This window comes from Bubalus kerabau, chromosome 6, assembly GCF_029407905.1.
Source record: "Bubalus kerabau isolate K-KA32 ecotype Philippines breed swamp buffalo chromosome 6, PCC_UOA_SB_1v2, whole genome shotgun sequence".
Classification (NCBI taxonomy): domain Eukaryota; kingdom Metazoa; phylum Chordata; class Mammalia; order Artiodactyla; family Bovidae; genus Bubalus; species Bubalus kerabau.
In genome coordinates, this window is record NC_073629.1 from 82,475,793 (window position 1) to 82,502,079 (window position 26,287).

The following is a 26,287-nucleotide window of genomic DNA, read 5'->3' on the forward strand; positions in this document are numbered from 1 at the left end:
AAAACACACAAATATTTTTGGATAAAGGTATGCTGCTAAGTTACTTCAGTAGTGTCCAACTCTGTGCGACCCCATAGACGGCCTCCTACCAGGCTCCTCTGTCCCTGGGATTCTCCAGGCAAGAACACTGGAGTGGGTTGCCATTTTCTTCTCCAGTGCGTGAAAGTGAAGTTGCTCAGTCGTGTCCGACCCTCAGCGACCCCATGGACTGCAGCCTTCAGGCTCCTCCATGGAATTTTCCAGGCAAGAGTACTGGAGTAGGGTGCTATTGCCTTCTCCGGGATAAAGGTATACACGGTCTCTAACATTTTCAGTAGATCATAAAAAAAAAATTTGTATATGTATATATTTGTGTTTGTTTATATAGAGAATGGTAAAGCCACTGGGACAAAATGTAATAAGTATTAAAGTCTGGGTCAAGGATAACAAAAACTGTTATTCCTAATTTTTTTTTTTTGAGTGCTTAGGTCTATAGCATTAGATTATATGGACTGATTGGATTAGATGATTCCCTTCTTTCTAGTCTGCCTGCAATGCGGGAGACCCAGGTTCAATCCCTGGGTTGGAAAGATCCCCTGGAGAAGGAAATGGCAGCCCACTCCAATATTCTGCCTGGAAAATCCCATGGACGGAGGAGCCTGGCAGGCTACAGTCCATTGGGTCACAAAGAGTCAGATGTGACTAACAACTTTTACTTTCATAGTTGTTTTACAATATTGCGTTGGTTCCTGTTGTACAACAAAGTAAATCAGCTCTGTGTATACATATTCGCCTCCCTCTTGGGCCTCCCACCCACCCGCACTCCGTCCCACCCACTTGGCATCACTGTAGAGCATCAGGCTGAGCTCCCTGTGCTGTACTGCAGGTTTCTGGTACAGATGAACCTAGGATGTTTTTAACTTTAAAATATATAAAAATTAAGTTACCCCTCAAACTACTCATCAAATTGTTTTTTAACTTGCTCTGTAACAAGAGAAGCCACTGCAATAAGAAGCCCTCTTGACACAACTAGAGAAAGTCCGTGAGCATCAATGAAGACCCAGTGTAGCCATAAACAAATAAATAGAAATAAGCATTTAAAAATGCTAATGGATGGGTTAAACAGTAAATTAGACACAATTAAAGAAAGAATTGTAAACTAGAAGATTGACCTGAAGAAACTGCCCAAAAAGTAGCATAGAGATTAATGATAAGAAATAGATGTTTAGAGATATGAAAAGTGGAATAGAAAATCTAAGATTTCTTCTAGAGGGAGTCCCAGAAAGGTAGAATCAAGGAGAACCAGTATTTGGAGAGAATATGGCTTAGATTTTTCCAGAACTGATAAGATACAAATCCACATTAGAGACTGCTTTAGATACAAACCGACATGGTTGTGTGCTTAGTCGCTCAGTCATATATGACTCTTTTTGACCCTTTGGACTATAGCCCTCCAGGCTCCTCTGTCCATGGGATTTTTCAGGAAAGAATACTGGAGCAGGTTGCCATTTTTCTTCTCCAGGAGATTTTCCCAACGCAGGGATCAAACTCGCGTCTCCTGTGTCTCCTCCATTGCGGGTAGATTCTTCACCCTGGGAGCTATTCGGGGAAGCCCAATTCTCTATCAATCTTTTGATAAAGAAGCTTTTGACACCATAAGCATGTTTCCCAATAACTGGTCATGGTTTGGGCCAGTTTTATCATGAAGAATAGCAAGATTAATCATTAGTTACTTTCACATGGTAACCATATTTCTATGTGCATTGAAGTGATAGTCCCACTTACCCATACTGTGATAGTGAATTATTATATGACCTCTGTAAATGTTGAACACAAAAGAGCATAAATTTGAATGAAAGGGAGAATGCAAAAGAGATGGGAGATTCTTATTCCTTTGCTCATTCCTATACGTAGAATGAAAAACACATCATTTTAGATTTCTTAATTTATATCTTAAGAGTCACATGGGATGTGAATTTGGCCATTGCCTTTAATCAAAGGATTTCTAAGGGTCTCGTAAGCATATTGCATAATCTTCTAAGCACTCTTCATGTAGTTGTATCTGGCAGTAATATCTCCATTATAGAGAGGAGTAAATGGAAGCACTGTATACCAAATGATATTTTTATATCCATCAGAAATGTCTTACTGGTTTACAGGCCAGTATTACTATCAACTTTATGAAGCTTAGTGAGATTATGTGATTTGCCCAACCTTAGAGAAAGAATTTGGCATAACATCAAGGCTGCCTGAGTCTTATCTGCCTTACTAATTTTATCTCCTCCCCACACATACACACAGTTAGCCTCAGCTCTGCTACTCAAATCATATTTAATCCAATGTTTTAAAAGTCCTGTAAGGGATGATGGATTACTGTTAGTCACAATTGTGGTTACTTATGCGGGAGAAAAAAGGCTGAACAGGATGGGGCAAAAGAAAGGTTTGGGGGGGTAGATGAAACACATCTCCCATCCAAGTTCTAACCAGCTCGGACCCTGATTAGCCTCTGAGGTCAGATGAGATTGGGTGCATTCAGGGTGGTATGGCCATAGACAGATGGCAAACTTAAATATTTGTTCAGTGATGGTTACAAGTGTGGTTGCCTTATAATAATCCATTAAGCAATATATTTGCTTAATGTTAAAAAAGAAAAAGCCCTGTAAGGGAACCTTAAGTCGTATAGCTTCATGAATCTTTGAAGTATCATTCCTGGTTCTTAATTAAAAGTCAAATGATAGTTTATTTTTTTCTAGAACAACTTCTAAAAAAATATTGTAACTGCTATTACTAATGTTGTATACTAAAACTCATGCATTTGTTCTGTTCTGATGAATTGTTCTTGTTATTCATTTGTGAAGTCATGTCTGATTCTTTGCGCCCTCATGAACTGTAGCCTAGCAGGCTCCTCTGTTCATGAGATTTTCCAGGCAAGAATACTGGAGTGAATTACTATTTCCTTCTCCACGGGGTCTTCCTGAATCAGGGATCCAATCCATGTCTCCTGCATTGAAAGGCAGATTCTTTACTACTGAACTAGCAGAGAAACCCTCTGATGAGTTAGAGAATCCTAGTCAGGATATTACCATGTGGTAAGCTAAATAACGGAGAAGGCAGTGGCACCCCACTCCAGTACTTTTGCCTGGAAAATCCCATGGACGGAGGAACCTGGTGGGCTGCAGTCCATGGGGTCGCTAAGAGTCAGACACGACTGAGCGACTTCACTTTCACTTTTTACTTTCATGTATTGGAGAAGGAAATGGCAACCCACTCCAGTGTTCTTGCCTGGGGAATCCCAGGGACAGGGCAGCCTGGTGGGCTGCCATCTATGGGGTCGCACAGAGTTGGACACGACTGAAGCGACTTAGCAGCAGCAGCAGCAAGCTAAATAAAATAGTGGAAGATGGTTTTAAAGAGTAATATAGCTAATTCTATATAGTTACTCTCTTTGCCTGTTGATATAAAACCATATATCTTTATCTTAAATTCTCACCAGCAGTAATGCTGGTAGCAAACAGAATTTTGATCCCAGTGAATCTAAACCTAGTACACCTGAAGCTGGACTACATTCAAATTGTGGGCATAGGTGTAGCTTTGAGTTAAGGTGGAAATGAAAAAAAAAAACCTGTAGAATTTAAAGAGTTACCCATAAGAAGGGTGTAATTAGGAAATAATAGGTGGGATATAATTAATATATAGTAAGGCTTCCCTGAGGCTTCCCTGGTGGCTCAGACAGTAAAGCGTCTGCCTGCAATGCGGGAGACCCGGATTTGATTCCTGGGTCAGGAAGATGCCCTGGAGAAGGAAATGGCAATCCACTCCAGCACTCTTGCCTGGAAAATCCCATGGACGGAGGAGCCTGGTAGGATACAGTCCATGGGGTCGCAAAGAGTCGGACACGACTGAGTGACTTCGCCTTCACCTTCACCTTCCCTGGAGACTCAGCGGTAAAGAATCTGCCTGCCAATGCAGGAGACACGTATTCAGTCCCTGGGTTGAGAATATACTCAAGAAGGAAATGTCAACCCACTCCAGTATTCTTGCCTGGGAAGTCCTATGGACAGAGGAGCCTGGGAGGCTACAGTTCATGGGCTCACAAAAGAGTCAGACATGACTTAGTTAAAGTGTAGTTCTGTAAAGTACGGGTAACCCTTGAGTAATTTGGGGATTAAGAACACCAGTTACAGTCCACTTACAGCTTTATAATCAGCATTGCATATCCCTTGTTCCACATCCACGGATTCAACCAGCTATGGTTTGTGTAGTACTCCAGTATGTATTTGTTGGAAAAATAAAACTCAAGTATAGGTGGATCCTCGAAGTTCAAACTCATGTTGTTCAAGGATCAGCTGTATATTCACATAGTTGTATAGCTGTCACCATCATTAATTTCCAAAACTTTTTTTTATCTTGCAGAACTGAAATTTTCTGTCTGTTGAACAGTAACTCCCTCTTCACCTCTCCTCCCAGCCCCTGGTGACTACCTTTCTATTTTCTGTCTTTATGAATTTGACTGCTTTAAGCACCTCACTTGGATGGAATTATATAGTATTTGTCCCTTTTTGATTGGCTTATTTCACTAGCATAATGTCTTCAAGGTTCATCCGTGTTGTAGCATGTGGAATTTCTTTCCCTTTAAGACTGAATAATATTCCCTTGTGTGTGGTGTGTGTGTGATTGTGTGTGTGTGTGTATGTGTGTGTATATTTATATATATATGCCAAGTTTGTTTTACGTATTCCTCTGTCCACAGACACTTGCACTGCTTTCAGCTTTTGGCTGTTGTCAGTAATGCTGTTATGAACATGAATGTACAGATGTGTCCCTACTTTTAGTTCTTTTGGGTATATGTTCAGAATTGGGATTGCTGGATTACATGTTAATTCTATGTTTAATTTTTTGAGGAACTGCCAAACTATTTCCATAGCAGCTGTACCATTTTACAGTCCTATCAGCATAAGAGTTCCAGTTCTGCATCCTGGCAAACCCCTGTTTACTGAGGGGTTTTTGGGGGGTGGGGTGGGGTTGATGGTAGTCATCCTAATGATTTGTGGTGTTATCTTGTGGTTCTGATTTGCATTTCCCTAATATTATTGATGTTGATCATCCTTTCTTGTGTTTTCCAGCCACTTGTATATCTTTTTTGGAGAAATGTCTGTTTGAGTTCTTTGCCTGTTTTGACATGCCCCTTTTTTAAAACCAGTGAAAGTGAAAGTCGCTCTATCGTGTCTGACTTTTTGCGACTATACAGTCCATGGAATTCTCTAGGCCAGAATACTGGAGTGGGTAGCCTTTCCCTTCTCCAGGGGATCTTCCCAACCCAGGAATCAATCTGGGGTCTCCTGCATTGCAGGCAGATTCTTTACCAACTGAGCTATTAGGGAAGCCCTGATAAAACCAGGTTCAATTCCTGGATCGGGAAGATCTGCTGGAGGAGTGGTAGGCTACCCACTCCAGTATTCTTTGGCTTCCCTTGTGGCTCAGCTGGTAAAGAATCTGCCTGCAATGTGGGAGACCTGAGTTCAATCCCTGGATTGGGAAGATCCCCTGGAGAAGGGAAAGGCTACCCACTCCAGTATTCTGGCCTGGAGAATTCCGTGGCCTGTATAGTCCATGGGGTCACAAAGAGTTGGACACGACTGAGCGACTTAAATTTTTTTAAAACCAAGGTAGTAACCACAAGAGATACTTATTTATTACTTTATAGAATTAGATAGATCACTTTTAATTGCTAATTAATACTGGTAGCAGATGAGTAAATACTTTTGGAAAATATTTGTATATATAAACATATAATCAAGTTTGCCTGTCCTTTGTGCATTCCATCCATCTCTTTCTCTGTTTCTGTTAACACAGTCCTAATCCATTTAACATCATCTCATGTTTGTGCTACTGTTGGTTGTTTTTTCAAAAAGGTAAAAGCATTTAGTGGGTGCTTAATTTGATAATTTATATCTTGACACTGGGCCCAGTTCTAACAGAATGGTAAAAATAGATGTTCATAAATTCCTCTAGTAGTTTGCTCTTCTTTACCTCTTCTTTAGCACCTTCCCCTCAATTCAACAAGGATTTATTGGGATGTGAAATCTGAGTTTCCCTGAGATTGTGTGATAGTGGATAAATCACACCAAGTCTTCCCTAGATGAACCAAGTAATCTCTTAGGTCCCTCCTAGTCTTGTCTGGTAAATGTCTTTTTTTGTAAATATTACCAGCTTTTGGTCATTAGATGCCTGAATTATCTGAAAACCACGTTACCCATAATAAACCATGTTTTTAGATTCTCACTGAAGAGAGGGGAAGATAACAGTCTAACTCATATTACTTTCTTATTTACTATCATATATCTCCTTGGGCTTCTTAGATCAATCTCAGACCTAACTAGAAACCTTTTAAATACAAGCATTTAGTTTTCTAAGAATTAGCCATCACTCATAAAGCAATATAGTATTTTGAGCAGTTAATGTCAGGGTGGGGTTTGTTTACTTCTGAAAAGTCGTATTGCATCCTAATAGCATGTAAAAATAAAGGCTAAAACTGTACAGTGTACTTTGAGTTTTTGATTTCTACTTTTGAAGTTTATGGGCTTCCCTTGTGGCTCAGCTGGTAAAGAATCTGCCTGCAATGCCAGGGACCTGGGTTCGATCCCTGGATTGGGAAGATCCCCTAGAAAAGGGAAAGGCTACCCACTCCAGTATTCTAGCCTGGAGAATTCCACGGACTGTATAGTCCATGGGATCGCAAAGAGTTGGACACAACTGAGCAACTTTCATTTTCACTTTCACTTTGAAGTTTTATAAATACAAAAACGCCTCACACACCTGAATAGGGTAATATATAGTCCAAAACTAAATATGTGTACTTTTTTGAATTAGATGCCATTTTTATTTGTTCATACCTCTGTTCTCTTGCTTTATTGAGAATTCACATTAAATTGATTTCAGGTGGACTTCTAAAATATATGAGTAATTCTTCAAACCAATTTAGTTAATCTTAAGAAATAATGTTATATGTTAGGCTAATGTAAATATAATAGCAAAATTAAATGAGCTATTCTAGATAAACTTTTGTATTTAACATTTATTGCTGAGTAATTTTTATAAATTGTCTATTTCTTCTATTTTTGCTCCTGTCACTTGTTCAAAATTCAGTAGTCAGTTATTTACGAATAGTCATTTTTTAGGATCTATGAATTTTGTTTTGTTTTCTGTAATATAAGCTATAATAAACTTTTTTCTTTATGCTCAAATTCTCTAATATTTTAAGTAATTTAATTTCTTTTTCTCAGAGATTAAGAAGATACTTTAATGCTGCATTTGTCACTGGGAAAACTAGTTTTAATTTATATTGACCTTTTTCTCCTTTGAGCATTTAGTCTGCTTTCAATAAAATGTTGATGACTGCTCTTTAGAAGACAGCTGTACGAAATAAAGTATTATAAATATTCAGCTTTCCTTTCTAAGCTTTGTCACCAACAGCTGGGCATCCAGTTTAGCAGAACAGATTTTGCACAGAGAGAGCCTGGCATGTTCCTGAATCAGTATAGTGAAGGAGACAAAAAAGTAGTTTCTTATGGATTGGGGACTTATAAAGACATAGAGCATCTGTTCCTCAGTTAAGTCATAGTCTGGTTGCACTGAATCATGTTTAAAGCTAGAATAATGTGTAAAACTTTTTCACCTTGCTCGTACCTTTATTTTAATATCTAGTGTATTATTTTTGCAAATAAAATGCTTTGAACATCTCCATTGAAGGTATGTAAATGATTTTGCTCTTATCTATAATTTTTCGTTAGTGATATTTTAAAACACAAAGATACTAATTTTTTACTAAGATTATTTTATTATATAACTTTAATGTTTGAATTGTATGATAGTGCATATATATACAACTCACATATGAAAATCCATTTAAATATTTAATTATGATTTCATCTTGATATATGCTATTAAACAGTTTCCTCATTGTGAAAATTGCTTTCTTCATAGGTATTCTACTTTAGTTGGTGAAAGTAACTTAAAATGGAATCTTTGTTTATACAGATTACTCTTAAATACTTGGCTACTTTAAGCATATTAAGTCTAAGATGTCTTTAAATATTTTGTTTGCAGTGTTAAAAGATCACTGAAATTGGATGGTATGTTAAAAGCAAATGTAAGTATTTACTTGTGAGTTTGTAGTTGCATAATAACATAATAAGATTGTATTTTTATTTTTTTAACAGCTAATTTTCTCTTATACTAAATGTAAGAAGTATCAGAAACTCCTGTGACATAATTGTTATTGGCACACCATTTTCTACATATAAAGTTTGTAATATATGGAAATTCCTTGCAGGCTTGATATTTTTATTTAAGCGACAAATTATTTAGAAGCCTTAATGAAATAATTGAGTAGAAAAAAATGCTTTGCAACTTAAATGCAGACAAATAAAGATGGAACAGTGACAGTGCTTTAATCTACATTCTGTAATCTGCTAAATTGAAATAAAACATTAACAACATTTTTATATCAAAAAGATACCTACCCCCTCACCTTGCTGACATGATTAAACATAAAATACTAGCACTGTAAAAACTTTCACCATGGTTATCACAATAAGAATAAAATTGTACTGTTGCTGTTACTTTTTATAAATCTTGTCGTAGCACATTCCCAATACCAGCATATCATGACATATGCTAGTTTACTATCTGTTTATTATCTTTTCATACCAACAGTGGATCTAGATACAAACACTAATACTAGGATACTTATAGCCTTAGTAATTTTAAATGCAAATAAATTGGTGAGAAAGTAAATTAAAATAAATAGCTAGTCAATAAATGGGCTCCTATATGAGATCCCATATGAGAATGCCATTTCAAGAAATGGGTTTTGTATGGAATTTCTCTTCAGAAGACTCACTGGCATTCAACAATTTACCATTTTTAAAACTTCCTAGATGCTTTTCTAAAAAATTTAAATAAAGGTGGCAAAATACTGCATTGCCACTAAAAAAATCATTAGCAGTGTAATTAGCAATTTAAAACACCATTATCCAACTTGTTCTGTACAGAATGCAGCTGTGACTGTAATTTTGCATCTGTTTCTTTGGTCAGAATGTGTTTTGGTAGATGAGTAGTCCAGCTTGAAATGAAATACAGTTCTTCTCTGCCCCAAGACTGTTCTTTGGGAGATGGTAACACCATTTGAATGAAAGAGAATGGCCATTTAGGAATTCATCCTTTTCATAAAGCACAGTTGTCATGGATAGCTTTCTATCTAGTTTCTCTCCAGATTAGGATGTATCAAGGTAGCCAGTGAAACAGTGAATATCCTGTATTAGAAAAATACATTGTTATGTTTGGCCCAGTTCTGTACCTTTAAACCAGTTGATAGTACCACATGGCCACCGACTGCTAAATGCAGGTTCCTTAAATCCTAGGCAGGGCCTTCAACATTTCTATTTTCTAACCTATTTCTAATATTTATTATTATTTCTGATATTTTCAGCTTTTGTACTTTTGTCTCATCATTTATTTGCAGCTCTGTCTTAGATCTCACAACTTTTGCTCTGGCGCTACATCTAGGCTTCTCTCCTTAGCTATATTTATGCATCTGTCTATTCCAGTAATAATTTAGCCCTGAAGCAGCCTGGTTCCCAAGAATCTACCTATATGCCAGTGATTCCACTGAGGCTGCCTTAGCCCATGCAAAGGAAAATCAGACATTTAAAACACCGCCTATAAGTCGTCTACTACTACGACGACGACGACGACGTCGCTTCAGTCGTGTCTGACTCCGTGCAACCCCATAGATGGCAGCCCACCAGGCTCCCCGTCCCTGGGATTCTCCAGGCAAGAACACTGGACTGGGTTGCCATTTCCTTCTTCAGTGAATGAAGGTGAAAAGTGAAAGGGAAGTCGCTCAGTCATGCCTGACTCTTAGCGACCCCATGGACTGCAGCCCACCAGGCTCCTCCGTCCATGGGATTTTCCAGGCAAGAGTACTGGAGTGAGGTGCCATTGCCTTCTCCGACCTATAAGCACCTAATTGCTTTGAAGCTACAGAGGAACTTGTAGTAACTCTGTGGTCATTTTGCCTTACCAGCATGATGCTGAAAGAAGACAACTGTGGTGTTGAAGGAAAGGAGATGGCTCTTAAATGCTAGTTGGTTGAAGTGTAGTCTGTTCATCTTAAACATCTAGTGTTTCCTCTCCCAGAGATGTTTGGAACTAGCAAATCCCAGTGTTCCCAATGTGGCTATGGACCTTCATGAAGATAATGCTCCATGATGTTAGGGCAAGTCTGCAAAAGTAATTTTCCTTATGATTCCCCTAATAGGAGAAATAGAGGTATGGCTCATCCCCTGTGATCCTCCATTTCATATATAGTGTGTATACTATAAGTACCACTATTTGCTAGTCCTCCCAAATTGTTGAGGGTAGTGAGGAGTGATAAAGATTTTGATTTCTCATTACCTACAGTATTGGGGTTGCTCAAGTTACTACCCTTCAAACACTGTTTTTAGATGAATTTTCAAAGACGAAGTTGAATTATTTATTACAAGTAATTTGACAGTTATTCATTACAAATAACTACCAGTGGCAGTTCAGATGAATTTGTAGGAACAGCTGTAACCTGGTCATATACCTAGCCAGCTTGACCTAATCTCTTTCAGGCTACCTCAGAGAAGGAACTGGAGAACAGACGCTGCAGATGGGAAGGCAAGAAGCATACTTCCTACCAAGGCCAACTTAATAGGCATTCTGCCAGAGGAATGGCAGTGCAGATTTAGGGGAAGTTTGCTGATTGGGACATGCATACCCAGTCGAAATTACTGCATTACCATTAGTAGGATACTGCTAAGTCTGATTATTCCCATTATCTTATCTTTCTGAGACAAAGCTTTTCCTGACTCCTGAAATTAGAAAGAACATTGGATTTCAGGGCTTTAGAAAATATGACAGCTCACATTCTGTAGGCTCACTTATTGGTCTGGCTCATGTCTGCTCCTTTCTCCTCTCCTTCCCTCCTCTTCCCCTGCTTTTTTCCTTACCTTTTTATTATGGAAATTTTTGAACATACACTAAAGTAGAGACAATAATACAATGAGGTACCATGTAACCATCACCCATCTTCCAAAAGTATTAACATTTTGCTAATTTTGCTTCATCTATCTCTATATATGTATGTATATATTTATATATGTGCGTATGTATCTGTATATTTTTCCCTGGAATTTTACAAATTTCACACATGTTATTTCATTAGAATATTCTTCAGTATGAATTTTTAACAGATAATGACTTTTTTCATAACTGTAGTGCCACTATCATAACTTATAAAATAAGAAGTAACTCCTTAATAATATCTTTTACCCAGTCCATATTCGCATTTCTATGGTTGTTTCAAAATGTCCTTTTTTTATTAAAATCAGGATCCAAACAAGATTTCCACATTGTAATGGTTTTTATGTATCATAAGTCTTTTTTTTGCACCAAGTCTTTTAAAATCTCATTCTTTTTCTTATAATTTATCTTTTGGAAAAAAACTGAAATATTTTTTCCATAAGTGTGTCTCACATTCTAGATTTTATTGTTTTCTTGTGTTCTTTAGAAAAGTGATTTCTCTATTCACATCTCTCTATTTCACAATTCACATTTCTTCACATTTCATATAAAATGTCATTAAAGCTAGAGACTGGATTAGATTCTGGTTCATATTTTTGCTAAGAATGCCTCATAGGTAGTCTATGTATTTCGTGTTGCATCACCTCCACAAGTACAAAGTGGTCTTGGTTTGAAGTGTTACCAGCCTGATTCACCCATAGTAAAATTCTCAGTCAATCTTTCTCCTAATGTTTTTTTTAATTCATTAATGATTATTTTATAGTTCCTTTTTTCACTACAGTTACCAAATACTGATCCCTTTTTTGCCTTTTGATTTTGGAGAATTTTGATTATAGAGAATGCAGTGCCTACTATCAGATCAGATCAGATCAAATCAGTCGCCCAGTCGTGTCCAACTCTTTGCAACCCCATGAATTGCAGCACGCCAGGCCTCCCTGTCCATCACCAACTCCCAGAGTTCACTCAGACTCACGTCCATTGAGTCAGTGATGCCATCCAGCCATCTCATCCTCTGTCGTCCCCTTCTCCTCTTGCCCCCAATCCCTCCCAGCATCAGAGTCTTTTCCAATGAATCAACTCTTCGCATGAGGTGGCCAAAGTACTGGAGTTTCAGCTTTAGCATCATTCCTTCCAAAGAAATCCCAGGGCTGATCTCCTTCAGAATGGACTGGTTGGATCTCCTTGCAGTCCAAGGGACTCTCAAGAGCCTTCTCCAACACCACAGTTCAAAAGCATCAGTTCTTTGGCGCTCAGCCTTCTTCACAGTCCAACTCTCACATCCATATATGACCGCAGGAAAAACCATAGCCTTGACTAGATGAACCTGCTTAAGTAATTATCAACACAAGGCTAATATTGTTTCATATATGCTCCCATGCATACTTCAGTATCCCCTGTACTAGATTATTTGAAGCAAATCTCAAACATCATCCATATCATCCATAAATACTCCAGTAATCATTTTAAAAAGATAGACTTTAAAAAACATATAATAGTATTATACCCCACTCCCAACCTCTGCTATGATCTCTGCAAAAAAATCTCTCTGAAAATTAATTCCTTAAGTGGACATCTTTGCTCAGATTCTCCCAATTATCTCATATACCTTTTGACAGTTCATTTCTTTTTAAATTTTAGCATTGTTTATTGACATTCATATAATATAAAATTCATAATTTAAAAAGTATACACCAGTGATTTATTATATACTCATTACATTGTGCAGTCATCTCTACTATCTGATTTCAGAACATTTCCACCACCCCAAAAACAAATCCATACCTATTAGCAGTTAGTTTCAATTCCCTCCTCCTCTCATTCCCTGGCAACTACTAATTTATTTGCTGTTTCTGTGGATTTGCCTATTCTGGCCATATTATATAAATGGAATCATACAATATGTGGCCTTTGGTGACTGACTTCTTTCATTTAGCATAACATTTTCAAGTTTTATCCAAGGTTTATCACATGAACGGTACTTTATTCCTTTTTATGGCTCAATCTTACTCTTTTGTATGGGTATATCACCTTTTGTTTATCTGTTCCTCAGCTGAAGAATGGACTTCCATTCTTCAGTGCTGCTAGTGGTGAAGAAACCCCCTGCCAATGCAGGAGACACAGGTTCCATCTCTGGGTCAGGAAGATCCCCTGGAGGAGAGCATGGCAACCCACTTCAGTATTCCGCCTGGAGAATCTCATAGAGGAGCCTGGCAGGCTTTGGTCCATAGGGTTGCGAAGAGTCAGACATGACTGAAGTGACGTAGCACACACATACAGCTGAAGGACCTTTGAGTTGTTCCCACTTTTTTACTATTACAAATAATGTATATAACATTCTTGTACAGCATTTTGTATGAGTATGTTTTCAGTTTTCTTATATACCTGGGGTGGAATTGTTGAGTCATATGGTGATTCTGACTTTTTACAAAATTGCTAAAGTCTTTTCTACAGCATTTTACATCCCCACTAACAGTATGTAAGGGTTCCAGTTTATCCACATCCTCCTCAACATTTGTTATTATCTGACTTTTTGATTCTAGCCATCCTACTGGGTGTGAAGTCATATCCTGCTGTGGTTTTAATTTGCATTTCCCTGGTAATGTTGAACATCTTTTCATGTGCTAATTGGCCATCTGTATATTTTCTTTGGAGAAATATCTTCAAATCTTTGCCCATTTTTTAATTGGGTTGTCTTTTTACTGTTGAGTTGTAAGAATTCTTTATATATTCTCAACTGTTACCTTATCAGATATATGATTTGCACGTACTTTCATCAGTTCTGTGGATTGTCTTTCTTGATAGACTCCTTTGATACACAAAGTTTAAAATTTTGATGAAGTCCAACTTATTTTTTTCTTTGATGGTTTGTGTAACCTATGGTAGTGCAAACTTCCACTATGTTTCTTTCTAGAGTTTTATCGTGTTTAGCACATATGTTAAAAATCTAATAGATAATAGAGTTCATTTTTGACATGGTATGATATTAGGGGCATGTAGTTTATTTGTCGTAGCAATGTTTGTTAAAAAGCTATTACTTCCCCCATTGAATGGCCTTAGAACTCTTATTGAAGATTAGTTGACTATAAATATATGAATTTATTTCTGGACTCTCGTCTATTCCATTTGTCAACAGATCTGACCTTATGCCACCACCATGCTGTGTTTCAAAATAAAAAGTTTTTTAATTACTATAAATTTGAAATTAGGAAATATGAGTCTTCTAACTTTGTTCTCTCTGTTGCAGAGATTGGGCTGTAGTTTTCTTTTAAGGTATTCATCTGGTTTAGCTATCAGAGTAATGCTGGTCTCATAGAATGAGTTAGAAAGTGTTCCCTGCTTTTTTATAGAATTTGAGAAGAATTGGTGTCACTTCTTTAAATGCTGGTAGAATTCACCAGTGAAGCTCTCTGGCTTTACAGTTTTCTTTTTCACAAGTTTTCTGAATTAATCGAATCTCTTTACTTGCTTTTAATGTGTTCCAGTTTTCCATTTCTCCATGATTCAATCCTGGTGTGCTGTGTATTTTGGGGAATTTGTCCACTTCATCTAGATTAGCTAATCTGTTGGCATACAATTGTTCATAGTATCCCCTTATAATCCCTTTTATTTCTCCAAGGTTGGATGTAATATCTGCCCCCTCATTCCTGATTTTAGTAATTTGAGTCTTATTTCTTTCTTGGTCAGTCTAGATAAAGGTTTGTTGGTTTTGTTTTTTTTTTTCACCCAAAGAACTAACTTGTGAATTCATTGATCTTCTCTTTTTTCTTATTTTCCATTTCATTTGCTTTCTCCTTAATATTAATATTTTTTTTTCTTCTAGTGTCTTTGGGTTTAGTTTATTCCTTTTCTAATTTCTTAAGTTGGAAGCTTAGGTTATTGATTTGAGAACTTTCTTCTTTTTTTAATGTAAGTGTTTAAATTTTTCTCTGAGTACTACTTTCCATCCCATAAGTTTTTATATATGTTATGGTTCATTTTCATTCTCCTCAATATGTTTTCTAATTTCCTTTTTGATTGGTTGTCTAGGAGTATGTTATTTAATTTCTATAAATTTATTTTCCAAATGTCTTTATGTTTTTAATTTGTAATTTTATTCTGTTGTGATTAGAAACTGTTCTTTATGTGAGTCTAATTTTTTTCACATTTACTGAGTGGTTTTTTTTTTTTTGTTTTGTTTTTTTTTTGCTGCTTAACATATCTTCTGTCCTGCCTAATATTACATGTGCACTTGAGAAGAATGTGTATTCTGCTCTTGTTGGATGGAGGGCTCGATAGATATGTGTTAGGTCTAACTGGTGTATAGTATTGTTCAACTCTTCTGTTTCCATGCTGATTTTTTGTCTAGTTGGTCTATCTATTATTGAAAATGGGGCATTGAAGTTTCCAGCTATTATTTTTCTTTTTCTTTTTCTTCCTTCAGTTCTGTCAGTTTTTGCTCCTTGTATTTTGGGGCTGTCTTGTCAGATGTGTGTGTGTTTATAATTTTTTTATCCTCTTTTCTTTCAGTATCAGTACATCTTTATCCATTGAGTTTTCTTGGCGAGAAGAGGAAAGGGAAAAAGGATCAGCATATAGCAGAAACATATAGTAAACATATTGCAGAAAGGAAAGAAAGTATCCAGTACAACCAAGAACACACACTGCTGATAGAGTCACCAAAGGTCAAGGGAGCTCAGTTTTCTCTAGTTCAGGAATGAGAAGAAGGAATCAGGGAAAGAACAGAGGATCAGGCTGTCCTTCCTTCCCTATAAATTCAAGATCTGGCACAAAGCTTTGGTGTCTAGTAGTAAAACATGGAGTTGTTAATTTGTCCATCTCTTATTAAACATAAATTTCAACGGAAGTTTTTTGTATCTGCATAAAAGCTCCTGAGTGACTTAAATATACATTCATCTTCCTCTCTTGGTTTCCCACCCCTTCTTTCTACATGAAAGCCTCCCATTTCTCCTCTCAATAGGAAATTAAGTAAATTTGGTTCATTCATATGCCAATGTAAGTTTTGGCATGAATCATATCAAGGAGTAGTCTTGACTCACAAGGTTTGGCGCAAGGAATGACATTCCTAACGTCCTCAGGTTATTTTACACAAATCATTCAAAAGTTACAGAGACGCTCAAGAATTACATGAGTATGTCTGTGTAAGGTAGGCGTCAAGCTTTTAGGAAAAATCTGGTTTAAAACAGGAAATAGGGAAAGGAGAAAAAAAGGATGACCCAAGGCTTTCACTTTTTTCCTCTTTGTTGTTATTGTTTAGTTGCTAAGTCGTGTCTGACTCTTTGTGACCCCTTGGACTATAGCCCGCCGGACTTCTCTGACCATGAAATTTCCCAGGGAAAAATATTGGAGTGAGTTGCCATTTCCGTCTCCATTTCTTCAACTTTAGTGAGAAATAATTAATCAAAATGTAAGATATTTGAAGTGTACAATGTGATGATTTGATTTATAGATTGTGAACATGTATATTCATTGTGTGTACATATATGTGTGTGTGTCTTTTTTATACACACAGATTGTAAAAGGATTGTTCCCATCAATTAATCCATCTATAACTTCAACTTTTTCTTTTTCTTTTTTGGTAAGAACATTTAAGTTCTACCCTTCTAGCAGATTTCAGTTACTATATAATAGTGTTATTAGTTATAGTCACCATGCTATCCATTAGATCCTCAGACCTTATTTATCTTACAATGAAAGTTTGTACCCTCTGTTCCTCCATCTCCCAGTGACTAAAAACCGCTTTCCTACTGTCTGTTTCTGTGAATTAGACCTTTTTTTTCCCTCACATATAAGTGAGACCGTGAAGTGGTTTGTCATTCTCTCTCGTTGCATTTCACTTAGCATAATGTTCTCCAGGTTCATTCATGTTGTCACTAATATCAGAATTTCCCACTTTAAGAAAAGCAGCCTTAAGATGATGTTTCAGATCCCTTTGGCTGCTGAACAATCCTCTGAAAGATACTTCATATTTTTTCTTTTGATACAAAAGAAATTTGTATACAATTAAAACCCAAAAGCACATTTGGAACGATCAGTACATTACATTTACATAGTCTGAGTCACATAACAGTCACCAAATCATTAGCTGTCAAGCTTTACAAATCTCAGACAGATATTTAAATGGAAAATTGGCAAATGAAAAAATATTCAGTGTTATTCATCATTGAAAATACAAATTAAAACCACAAAGTGATAACCATTCCCTCTGACTAGAATAGCTAAGTTCAGTTCAGTCACTCAGTCGTGCGTGACTCTTTGCGACGCCATGGACAGGAGCACGCCAGGCTTCAATGTCCATCACCAACTCCCAGAGCTTGCTCACACTCATGTCCATCGAGTTGGTGATGCTATCCAGCTATCTCATCCTCTATCGTCCCCATCTCCTCCTCCCTTCAATCTTTCCCAACATCAGGGTCTTTTCAGATGAGTCACTTCTTCACATCAGGTGGCCAAAAGTTTCGGCTTCAGGTTCAGTTCTTCCAATGAATATTCAGGACTGATTTCCTTTAGGATTGACTGATTTGATCTCCTTGTAGTTCGAGGGACTCTTAAGAGTTTTCTCCAACACCACATTTCAAAAGCATCAATTCTTTGGTGCTCAGCTTTCTATATGGTCCAACTTTCACATCCATACATGGAAAAACCAATGGCTTTGTCTAGACAGAACTTTGTTGGCAAAGTAATGGCTCTGCTTTCTAATATGCTGTCTAGGTTGTCATAGCTTTTCTTCCAAGAAGCAAATGTCTTTTAATTTCACGGCTGCAGTCACCATCTGCAGTGATTTTGGAGCCCAAGAAAATAAAGTCTCTCACTGTTTCCCCATCTATTTGTCATAAAGTGATGAGACCAGATGCCATGATCTTAGTTTTTTGAATGTTGAGTTTTAAGCCAGCTTTTGGAGTGTCAGATCACTTCAGTATTTTTGCCATGAGAATCTCATGAACAGTATGAAAAGAATAGCTAAATAACAATATCAAAACAGAATGACTTTAAAAAGCAACACAGGAACACCTAAAACAATCTAAAGGTTGGTGAGGATGTGTGGGATTCAGAGCTCTCATTTATTGATAGCAATTTAAAATGATATAAACACTGTGGGAAAGGAGTACATCGAGGCTGTATATTGTCACCCTGCTTATTTAACTTATATGCAGAGCGCATCTTGTGAAATGCAGGGCTGGATGAAGCACAAGCTGGAATCAAGATTGCCGGGAGAAATATCAATAACCTCAGATATGCAGATGACACCACCCTTATGGCAGAAAGCAAAGAGGAACTAAAGAGTTTCTTAATGGAAGACGAGAGTGGAAAAGCTGGCTTAAAATTCAACATTCAGAAAACTAAGATCATGGCATCTGGTCCAGTCACTTCATGGCAAATAGATGGGGAAACAATGGAAACAGTGAGAGTCTTTATTTTCTTGGGCTCCAAAATCACTGCAGTTGGTGACTACAGCCATGAAATTAAAAGACACTTGCTCCTTGGAAGAAAAGCCATGACAAACCTAGACAGCATATTAGAAAGCAGAGCCATTACGTTGCTAACAAAGGTCCGTCTAGTCAAAGCTATGGTTTTCCCAGTAGTCGTGTATGTGAGAGTTGGACTATAAAGAAAGCTGAACACCGAAAAATTGATGCTTTGAACTGTGATGTTGTGAGAAGACTCTTGAGAGTCCCTTGGACTTCAAGGCGATCCAACCAGTCCATCCTAAAGGAAATCAGTCCTGAATATTCATTGGAAGGACTGATGCTAAAGCCGAAACTCCAATACTTTGGCCACCTGAAGTGAAGAACTGACTCATTTGAAAAGACCCTGATGCTGGGAAAGATTGAAGGCAGGAGAAGGGGATGACAGAGGATGAGATGGTTAGATGGCATCACCAACTAGATGGACATGAGTGTGAGCCAGCTCTGGGAGCTGTTGATGGACAGGGAAGCCTGGCGAGCTGCAGTCCACAGTGTCACAAAGAGTCGGACACAATTGAGTGACTGAACTAAACTGAAACACTTTGGAGAACTATTGAGCCTTTATTTTATGTATACAAAATAAATCTACAGCCATCCTATAGCCTGGCAATTTTACTCCTGGACTTTCCAAATAAATAAAATCATATAGCCACAAAAAGACATACAAGAATGTTCTTGGCATCTTAATTCATAATAGCCTCTAACTGAAAACAGTTGATATTTAGGACTCTTTTAGGAACCTTAGGCCTAAATTGTGAAAAATCCCTGAGACAGCTGGTATTTTAAATTTTCTAATGTAATTCCATAAGTACTAGTGATGCATAGTATCTTAGGTGCATCATTCCAATAACTGGGTTAGCCAGTATAAGGTTATAAAGAATTGTCTCTATTAGCTACCCTAGTTTTTCTTTTGCTTCTGGTTGTTCAAATACCTACAGTACCTGTATTTTAAACATTTCAGTGATAGCATAGGCTAATATTTCACAATAATAGTAGCAGACCCATTATATCCCATATTTCATCCTGAAAGAACCCTAAGTTGGTACTTTTAAGACTGTTTATAATAGGTAAAAATCAATAACTTTTTGGTAGAATATGCTTTAAACAAGGTGACGAAGCAGGCTACAATTTGTGAAAGAACTTGAGAAAGGATGTCACATATATTTGAAATTATGGAGAGAACATTCATTTCTTTTGTTCTGGGCAGAAAAATCAATGCTCAAATTTTAGTTTTGCTAATATACAAGGTTTGACCTCCTTACAAAAAGTACAGTAACATTTGGACTAAGTAGGCCACGTCCTTCAATGTTTGCAGTTTGGCAAAATGGAAATTCTTAAATGGATTCTAGGATCATCTTCAGAGTTTAAGAAGAAGGCTGAGCGCCAAAGAATTGATGCTTTTGAACTGTGGTGTTGGAGAAGACTCTTGAGAGTCCCTTGGACTGCAAGGAGATCCAACCAGTCCATTCTGAAGGAGATCAGCCCTGGGATTTCTTTGGAAGGAGTGATGCTAAAGCTGAAGCTCCAGTACTTTGGCCACCTCATGCGAAGAGTTGACTCATTAGAAAAGACTCTGATGCTGGGAGGGATTGGGGGCAAGAGGAGAAGGGGACGACAGAGGATGAGATGGCTGGATGGCATCACTGACTCGATGGACGTGAGTCTGGGTGAACTCCGGGAGTTGGTGATGGACAGGGAGGCCTGGCATGCTGCGATTCATGGGGTTGCAAAGAGTCAGACACGACTGAGCGACTGATCTGATCTGATCTGATCAGAGTTTAAAAATTAGGTTAAACTTTGAGAGAAATAGAACTTAAAGAAGTATGATTCTGGAGTTCCCCTGTGGCTCAGTGGTAAAGAATCCACTTGCCAATGCAGGAGACACAGGCTTGACCCCTGGTCTAGGAAGGTCTCACATGCTGTGGAGCAAGTAAACCCGTGCACCACAACTATTGAGCATGTGCACTAGAGCCTGGGAACCACAACTACTGAAGCCTGTGTGCCTAGATCTGGTGCTCCACAGCAAGAGAAGCCACTGCAATGAGAAGGCTTCACTGCAATGAAGAGTAGCTCCCACTTGCTACAACTAGAGGAAAGTCCACTCAGCAACAAAGACCCAGCACAGCCAATAAATAAAAATAAAGAAATAAAATTATAAAAAAGAAGATGATACATTTTTGTCTCTAAGTAGACAGATACATATAAATATGCAGAATATTTAGTGGGATAGTAGAGAAAGGTAGATTATCTTTTTTCCAAGTATATTACCATTATATGGGCTTCCCAGATAGCGCTAGTGGTAAAGAACCTGCCTGCCAATGCAGGAAGTACAAAAGACTCGGATTCAATCCCTGGGTTGGGACGATCTGGATTAGGAAACAGCAACCTGCTCCAGTATTCTTGCCTGGAAAATTCCATGGGCAGAAATCTGGCGGGCTACAGCCCAGGGGGCCGCAAAGAGTTAGACGTGACTAAGCACACACACACACTCACACACACACATATTACAATTGTGGACAGACATTTTCCCTTGTAATCAACATATCACACACAAAGCAAAGGAGAAGCCTTAGTATTTTTAAGGTGAGGGCAAAATTTTTATATATACACACGCATGTGCACACACATGTAGACACACAAAGACCTATTTTGCGAAAGCTAGAAAATTATTTTCAAGGAGAAATATATGATCTACAGTTGCAATGCTTAGATATTTGGCAATTGGAAAAATAATTTTTGGTGAAAATAGGAAAACAGATTGACATCAATGTACATTAGCGTAGTGACTTTCATTTCTTGTACATACACTGTGAAATAGTTCTGGGCAATAAATTCTTAGAAAAGTGGGGTTGGATTGGATAAATGTCATAGTTTATGACTGAATACATATAAACAGGTGAAAACTCAAGGTAGAGAGGTAATAATAGCCACCTGATAAAGAGACTTAAAACCCTTTCACCTTATGAAAAAGATTGCTTTAGAGCTATAACTTGATATTATAGTTTGATTTTTTTTTTAAAGTATTGGTTACATTTGTGGCTACTGTGGATACAGAAAATAAAGAATGAAATACCTTTTGTTCCCCCAATACAAAGAAGTATCTATCATTTAAAATCTTAACTGTAAAAAAATAATTGATGCTATAGATTCTGGAACTAATACCAAAATTATTGGAAAAGGTAACATAGCTACTATTTCTGCCATGGTGTCTTAAAAATAAAGAAGAGTTGACAGTAGAGAGTTATGTAACTATTTCAAGTCAGCAACCAAGCTAAAGTGTAATTCTACAATGTTTGCAACATATCATGACCCTTCAGACATTTCCTTTATCCCCCAAATCCACCCTTTGCTGTCCATTTCATCTCTACATTTCAGGTTTTTCATACCTTTTGTTTTCACTCATCTAAGCCTCACGCTTCCTTCTCACAGGAATCCTGTGAGATTACTGCAGACTATTTTGATTTTCCCTCTTCAAATTTCTATAGCACACATACTACCTTTAGACCTGTTCTCTGCTGTTTATGAGGCCAGAACAATTTGTTTCATTCCTGTATGTACATTAGTTAGCCAGATGCTGGGTGGTAGGTAAGTATTATAGAAAACAAGTTTAAAGGGAATTCAGAACAGGAAACAATAGTGTGATGATGAGTATTTGGAGAAAGTGGATTATGAATGAGGTCCCAAACAGTGAAAGATAAGCTGAGGCCCAAATGAAAAAGATGGCTTAAAACTCAACATTCAGAAAACTAAGATCATGGCATCTGGTCCAATCACTTCATGGCAAATAGATGGGGAAACAATGGAAACAGTGAGAGACTTTATTTTGGGAGCTCCAAAATGACTGCAGATGATGACTGCAGCCATGAAATAAAAAGATGCTTGCTCCTTAGAAGGAAAGCCATGATCACCCTAGACAACATATTAAAAATCAGAGACATTACTTTGCCAACAAAGATCCATCTGGTCAAAGCCATGGTTTTTCCAGTAGTCATGTATGGATTTGGGAGTTGGGACCATAAAGAAAGCTGAGCACCAAAGAATTGATGCTTTTGAACTGTGGTGTTGCAGAAGACTTTTGAGAGTCCCTTGGACTGCAGGGAGATCCAACCAGTCCATCCTAATGGAAATCAGTCCTGAATATTCATTGGAAGGACTGATACTGAAGCTGAAACTCCAATACTTTGTCCACCTGACAAAGAACTGACTCTTTAGAAAAGACCCGGATTCTGGGAAAGATTGAAGGCAGGAGAAGGAGATGACAGGATGAGATGGTTCAGTGGCATCACTAACTCGGACATGAGTTTGCGTAAGCTCCAGGAGTTAGTGATGGACAGGAAAGCCTGGCATGCTGCAGTCCGTGGGCTTTTGAAAAGTTGGATACAACTGAGTGACTGAACTGAACTGAACTGAAATGTGAATAGCCTAAGTGACTGGGACTATGTCATTTAATAATGGATGAATGAACAAATGAATATATTTTGAGTGGAATCATGAGGCTAAGTTTATTGGAATGTTCCTTTTGAATCATCTGTTCATCATACATTTTTTAGTTCTAGACTACAAAGATGAAATAATTTATTTTCAGAAACGTAAATTTTAGTGGAGTATACAGAAATGTAAAGAATTATTAGAATTCACTAACTCCAGTAAGAGGTATACTCGAGGTCTATGTAAACACAGAGCAGGAAGCTGTAGAGAGGATTTATTTAGAATAGGTAAAATTCTCAAAGGCCTTATATGCAATACTCAATTGTCTGAACATTATTTTGGTCATCATTAGGACGTGTGTCAGAGCAACTTTGTGAAGTTGAAGGACACCACTAACTCTTCCTAGGATTTCCCTGTGGGTCTTACTGAGAGAACTGCTGAGCATTTCTCTTGCCTAGCCCTGTAATTATCGTTCAAGTTCAGCTCAGTTCAGTCGCTCAGTCGTGTCTGACTCTGCAACGCCATGAACCACAGCACGCCAGGCCTCCTTGTCCGTCACCAACTCCCAGAGTCCACCCAAGTCATGTCCATTGTGTCGGTGATGCCATCCAACCATCTCATCCTCTGTCATCCCCTTCTCCTCCTGCCCTCAATCTTTCCGAGCATCAGGGTCTTGTCACATGAGTCAGCTCCTCTCCCCATTAGGTGGCCAAAGTATTGGAGTTTCACCTTCAACATCAGTCCCTCCAATGAACACTCAGGACTAATCTCCTTTAGGATGGACTGGTTGAATCTCCTTGCAGTCCAAGGGACTCTCAAGAGTCTTCTCCAACACCACAGGTCAAAAGCATCAATTCTTCAGTGCTCAGCATTCTTCACAGTCCAACTCTCACATGCATAAATGACCACTGGAGAAACCATAGCCTTGACTAGACGGACCTTTGCTTTTGAATATGCTGTCTAGGTTGGTCGTAACTTTCCTTCCAAAGAGCAAGTGTCTTTTAATTTCATGGCTGCAATCACCATCTACAGTGATTTTGGAGCCCCCCAAAATAAAGTCTGACACCGTTTCCACTGTTTCCCCATCTATTTGCCATGAAGTGATGGGACCGGATGCCATGATCTTCGTTTTCTGAATGTTGAGCTTTAAGCCAACTTTTTCACTCTCTTCTTTCACTTGCATCAAGAGGCTCTTTTGTTCTTCTTCACTTTCTGCCATAAGGGTGGTATCATCTGCATATCTGAGGTTATTGATACTTCTCTCGGCAATCTTGATTCCAGCTTGTGCTTCTTCCAGCCCAGTGTTTCTCATGATGTACTCTGCATATAAGTTAAATAAGCAGGGTGGCAATAGACAGCCTTGACATACTCCTTTTCCTATTTGGAACCAGTCTGTTGTTCCACGTCCAGTTCTAACTGTTGCTTCCTGACCTGTATACAGGTTTCTCAAGAGGCAGATCAGGTGGTCTGATATTCCCATCTCTTTCAGAATTTTCTAGTTTATTGTGATCCACACAGTCAAAGGCTTTGGCATAGTCAATAAAGCAGAAATAGATGTTTTTCTGGAACTCTCTTGCTTTTTCAATGATCCAGCAGATGTTGGCTATTTGATGTCTTGTTCCTCTGCCTTTTCTAAAACCAGCTTGAACATCTGGAAGTTCATGGTTGACATATTGCTGAAGCCTGACTTGGAGAATTTTGAGCATTACTTTACTAGTGTGTGAGATAAGTGCAATTGTGCGGTAGTTTAAGCATTCTTTGGCATTACTTTTCTTTGGGATTGGAATGAAAACTGACCTTTTCCAGTCCTGTGGCTACTGCTGAGTTTTCCACATTTGCTGGCATATTGAGTGCATCACTTTCACAGCATCATGTTTTAGAATTTGAAATAGCTCAACTGGAATTCCATCACCTCCACTAGCTTTGTGTGTAGTGATTCTTCCCAAGGCACACCTGACTTCACATTCCAGGATGTCCTGCTCTAGGTGTGTGTGAGTGATCACACCTTCGTGATTATCTGGGTCATGAAGATCTTTTTTGTACAGTTCTTCTGTGTATTCTTGCCACCTCTTCTTCATATCTTCTGCTTCTGTTAGGTCCATACCATTTCTGTCCTTTATTTTGCCCATGTTTTCATGAAATGTTCCCTTGGTATCTCTAATTTTCTTGAAGAGGTCTCTAGTCTTTCCCATTCTGTTGTTTTCCTCTATTTGTTTGCATTGATTGCTGAGGACAGATCTTTCTTATCTGTCCAAAAAAGAACATCTTTTTTGGGTGTTAGTTCTAGCAGGTCTTGTAGGTCTTCATAGAACCGTTTAACTTCAGCTTCTTCAGCATTACTGGTCAGGGCATAGACTTGGATTACCATGATATTGAATGGTTTGCCTTGGAAACAAACAGAGATCATTCTGTTGTTAAAACTGCATCCAAGTACTGCATTTCAGACTCTTGTTGACTGTGATGGCTGCTCCGTTTTTTCTAAGGGATTCCTGCCCACAGTAGTAGATATAATGGTCATCTGAGTTAAATTCACCCATTCCAGTCCTTCTTAGTTCGCTGATTCCTAGAATGTCAATGTTCACTCTTGCCATCTGTTTGACCACTTCCAATTTGCCTTGATGCATGGACCTAGCATTCCAGGTTCCTAAGCAATATTGCTCTTTACAGCATCAGACCTTCCTTCTATCACCAGTCCCATCCACAACTGGGTTGTTTTGCTTTCGCTCCATCCCTTCATTCTTTCTGGAGTATTTCTCCACTGATCTCCAGTAGCATATTGGGCACCTACTGACCTGGAGAGTTCCTCTTTCAATGTCCTATCTTTTTGCCTTTTCATACTGTTCATGGGATTCTCGAGGCACGAATACTGAAGTGGTTTGCCATTCCCTCCTCCAGTGGACCACATTCTGTTAGACCTTTCCACCATGACCCGCCTGTCTTGGGTGGCCCCTTAGGGCATGGCTTAGTTTCATTGAGTTAGACAAGGCTGTGGTCCATGTGATCAGATTGGCTAGTTTTCTGTGATTGTGGTTTCAGTCTGTCTGCCCTCTGATGCCCTCTCTCAGCACCTACTGTCTTACTTGGGTTTCTCTTACCTTGGATGTGGGGTATCTCTTCACGGCTGCTCCAGCAAAGCTCAGCCGCCGCTCCTTACCTTGGACGTGGGGTAACTCCTCTCGGCCGCTGCCCCTGACCTTGGACGTGGGGTAGCTCCTCTCAGCCGCGCTCATGTGCCGTCGCAGCCGCCGTGCTTGTGCTGACAGCAAATGTCTGATGTAACTGGGAGAGTTGGTTGTCTCTACTTGCTT

At 38.4% G+C, this 26,287-nt stretch overlaps 1 protein-coding gene across 5 annotated transcripts in view; it reads left to right on the forward strand.

Moving 5' to 3' along the window:
* ITGB3BP (integrin subunit beta 3 binding protein) overlaps window positions 1–26,287 on the forward strand; it is a 98,963-nt gene that overhangs the window by 12,797 nt on the left and 59,879 nt on the right. For 4 of the 5 annotated variants that reach the window (XM_055585627.1, XM_055585626.1, XM_055585630.1 and 1 more), the window contains exon 2: window positions 8,086–8,128. In XM_055585627.1, coding sequence (XP_055441602.1) covers window positions 8,086–8,128 — 43 coding nt within the window. The remainder of the gene's footprint in view (window positions 1–8,085; window positions 8,129–26,287) is intronic. The other variant, XM_055585628.1, reaches the window with a different exon arrangement.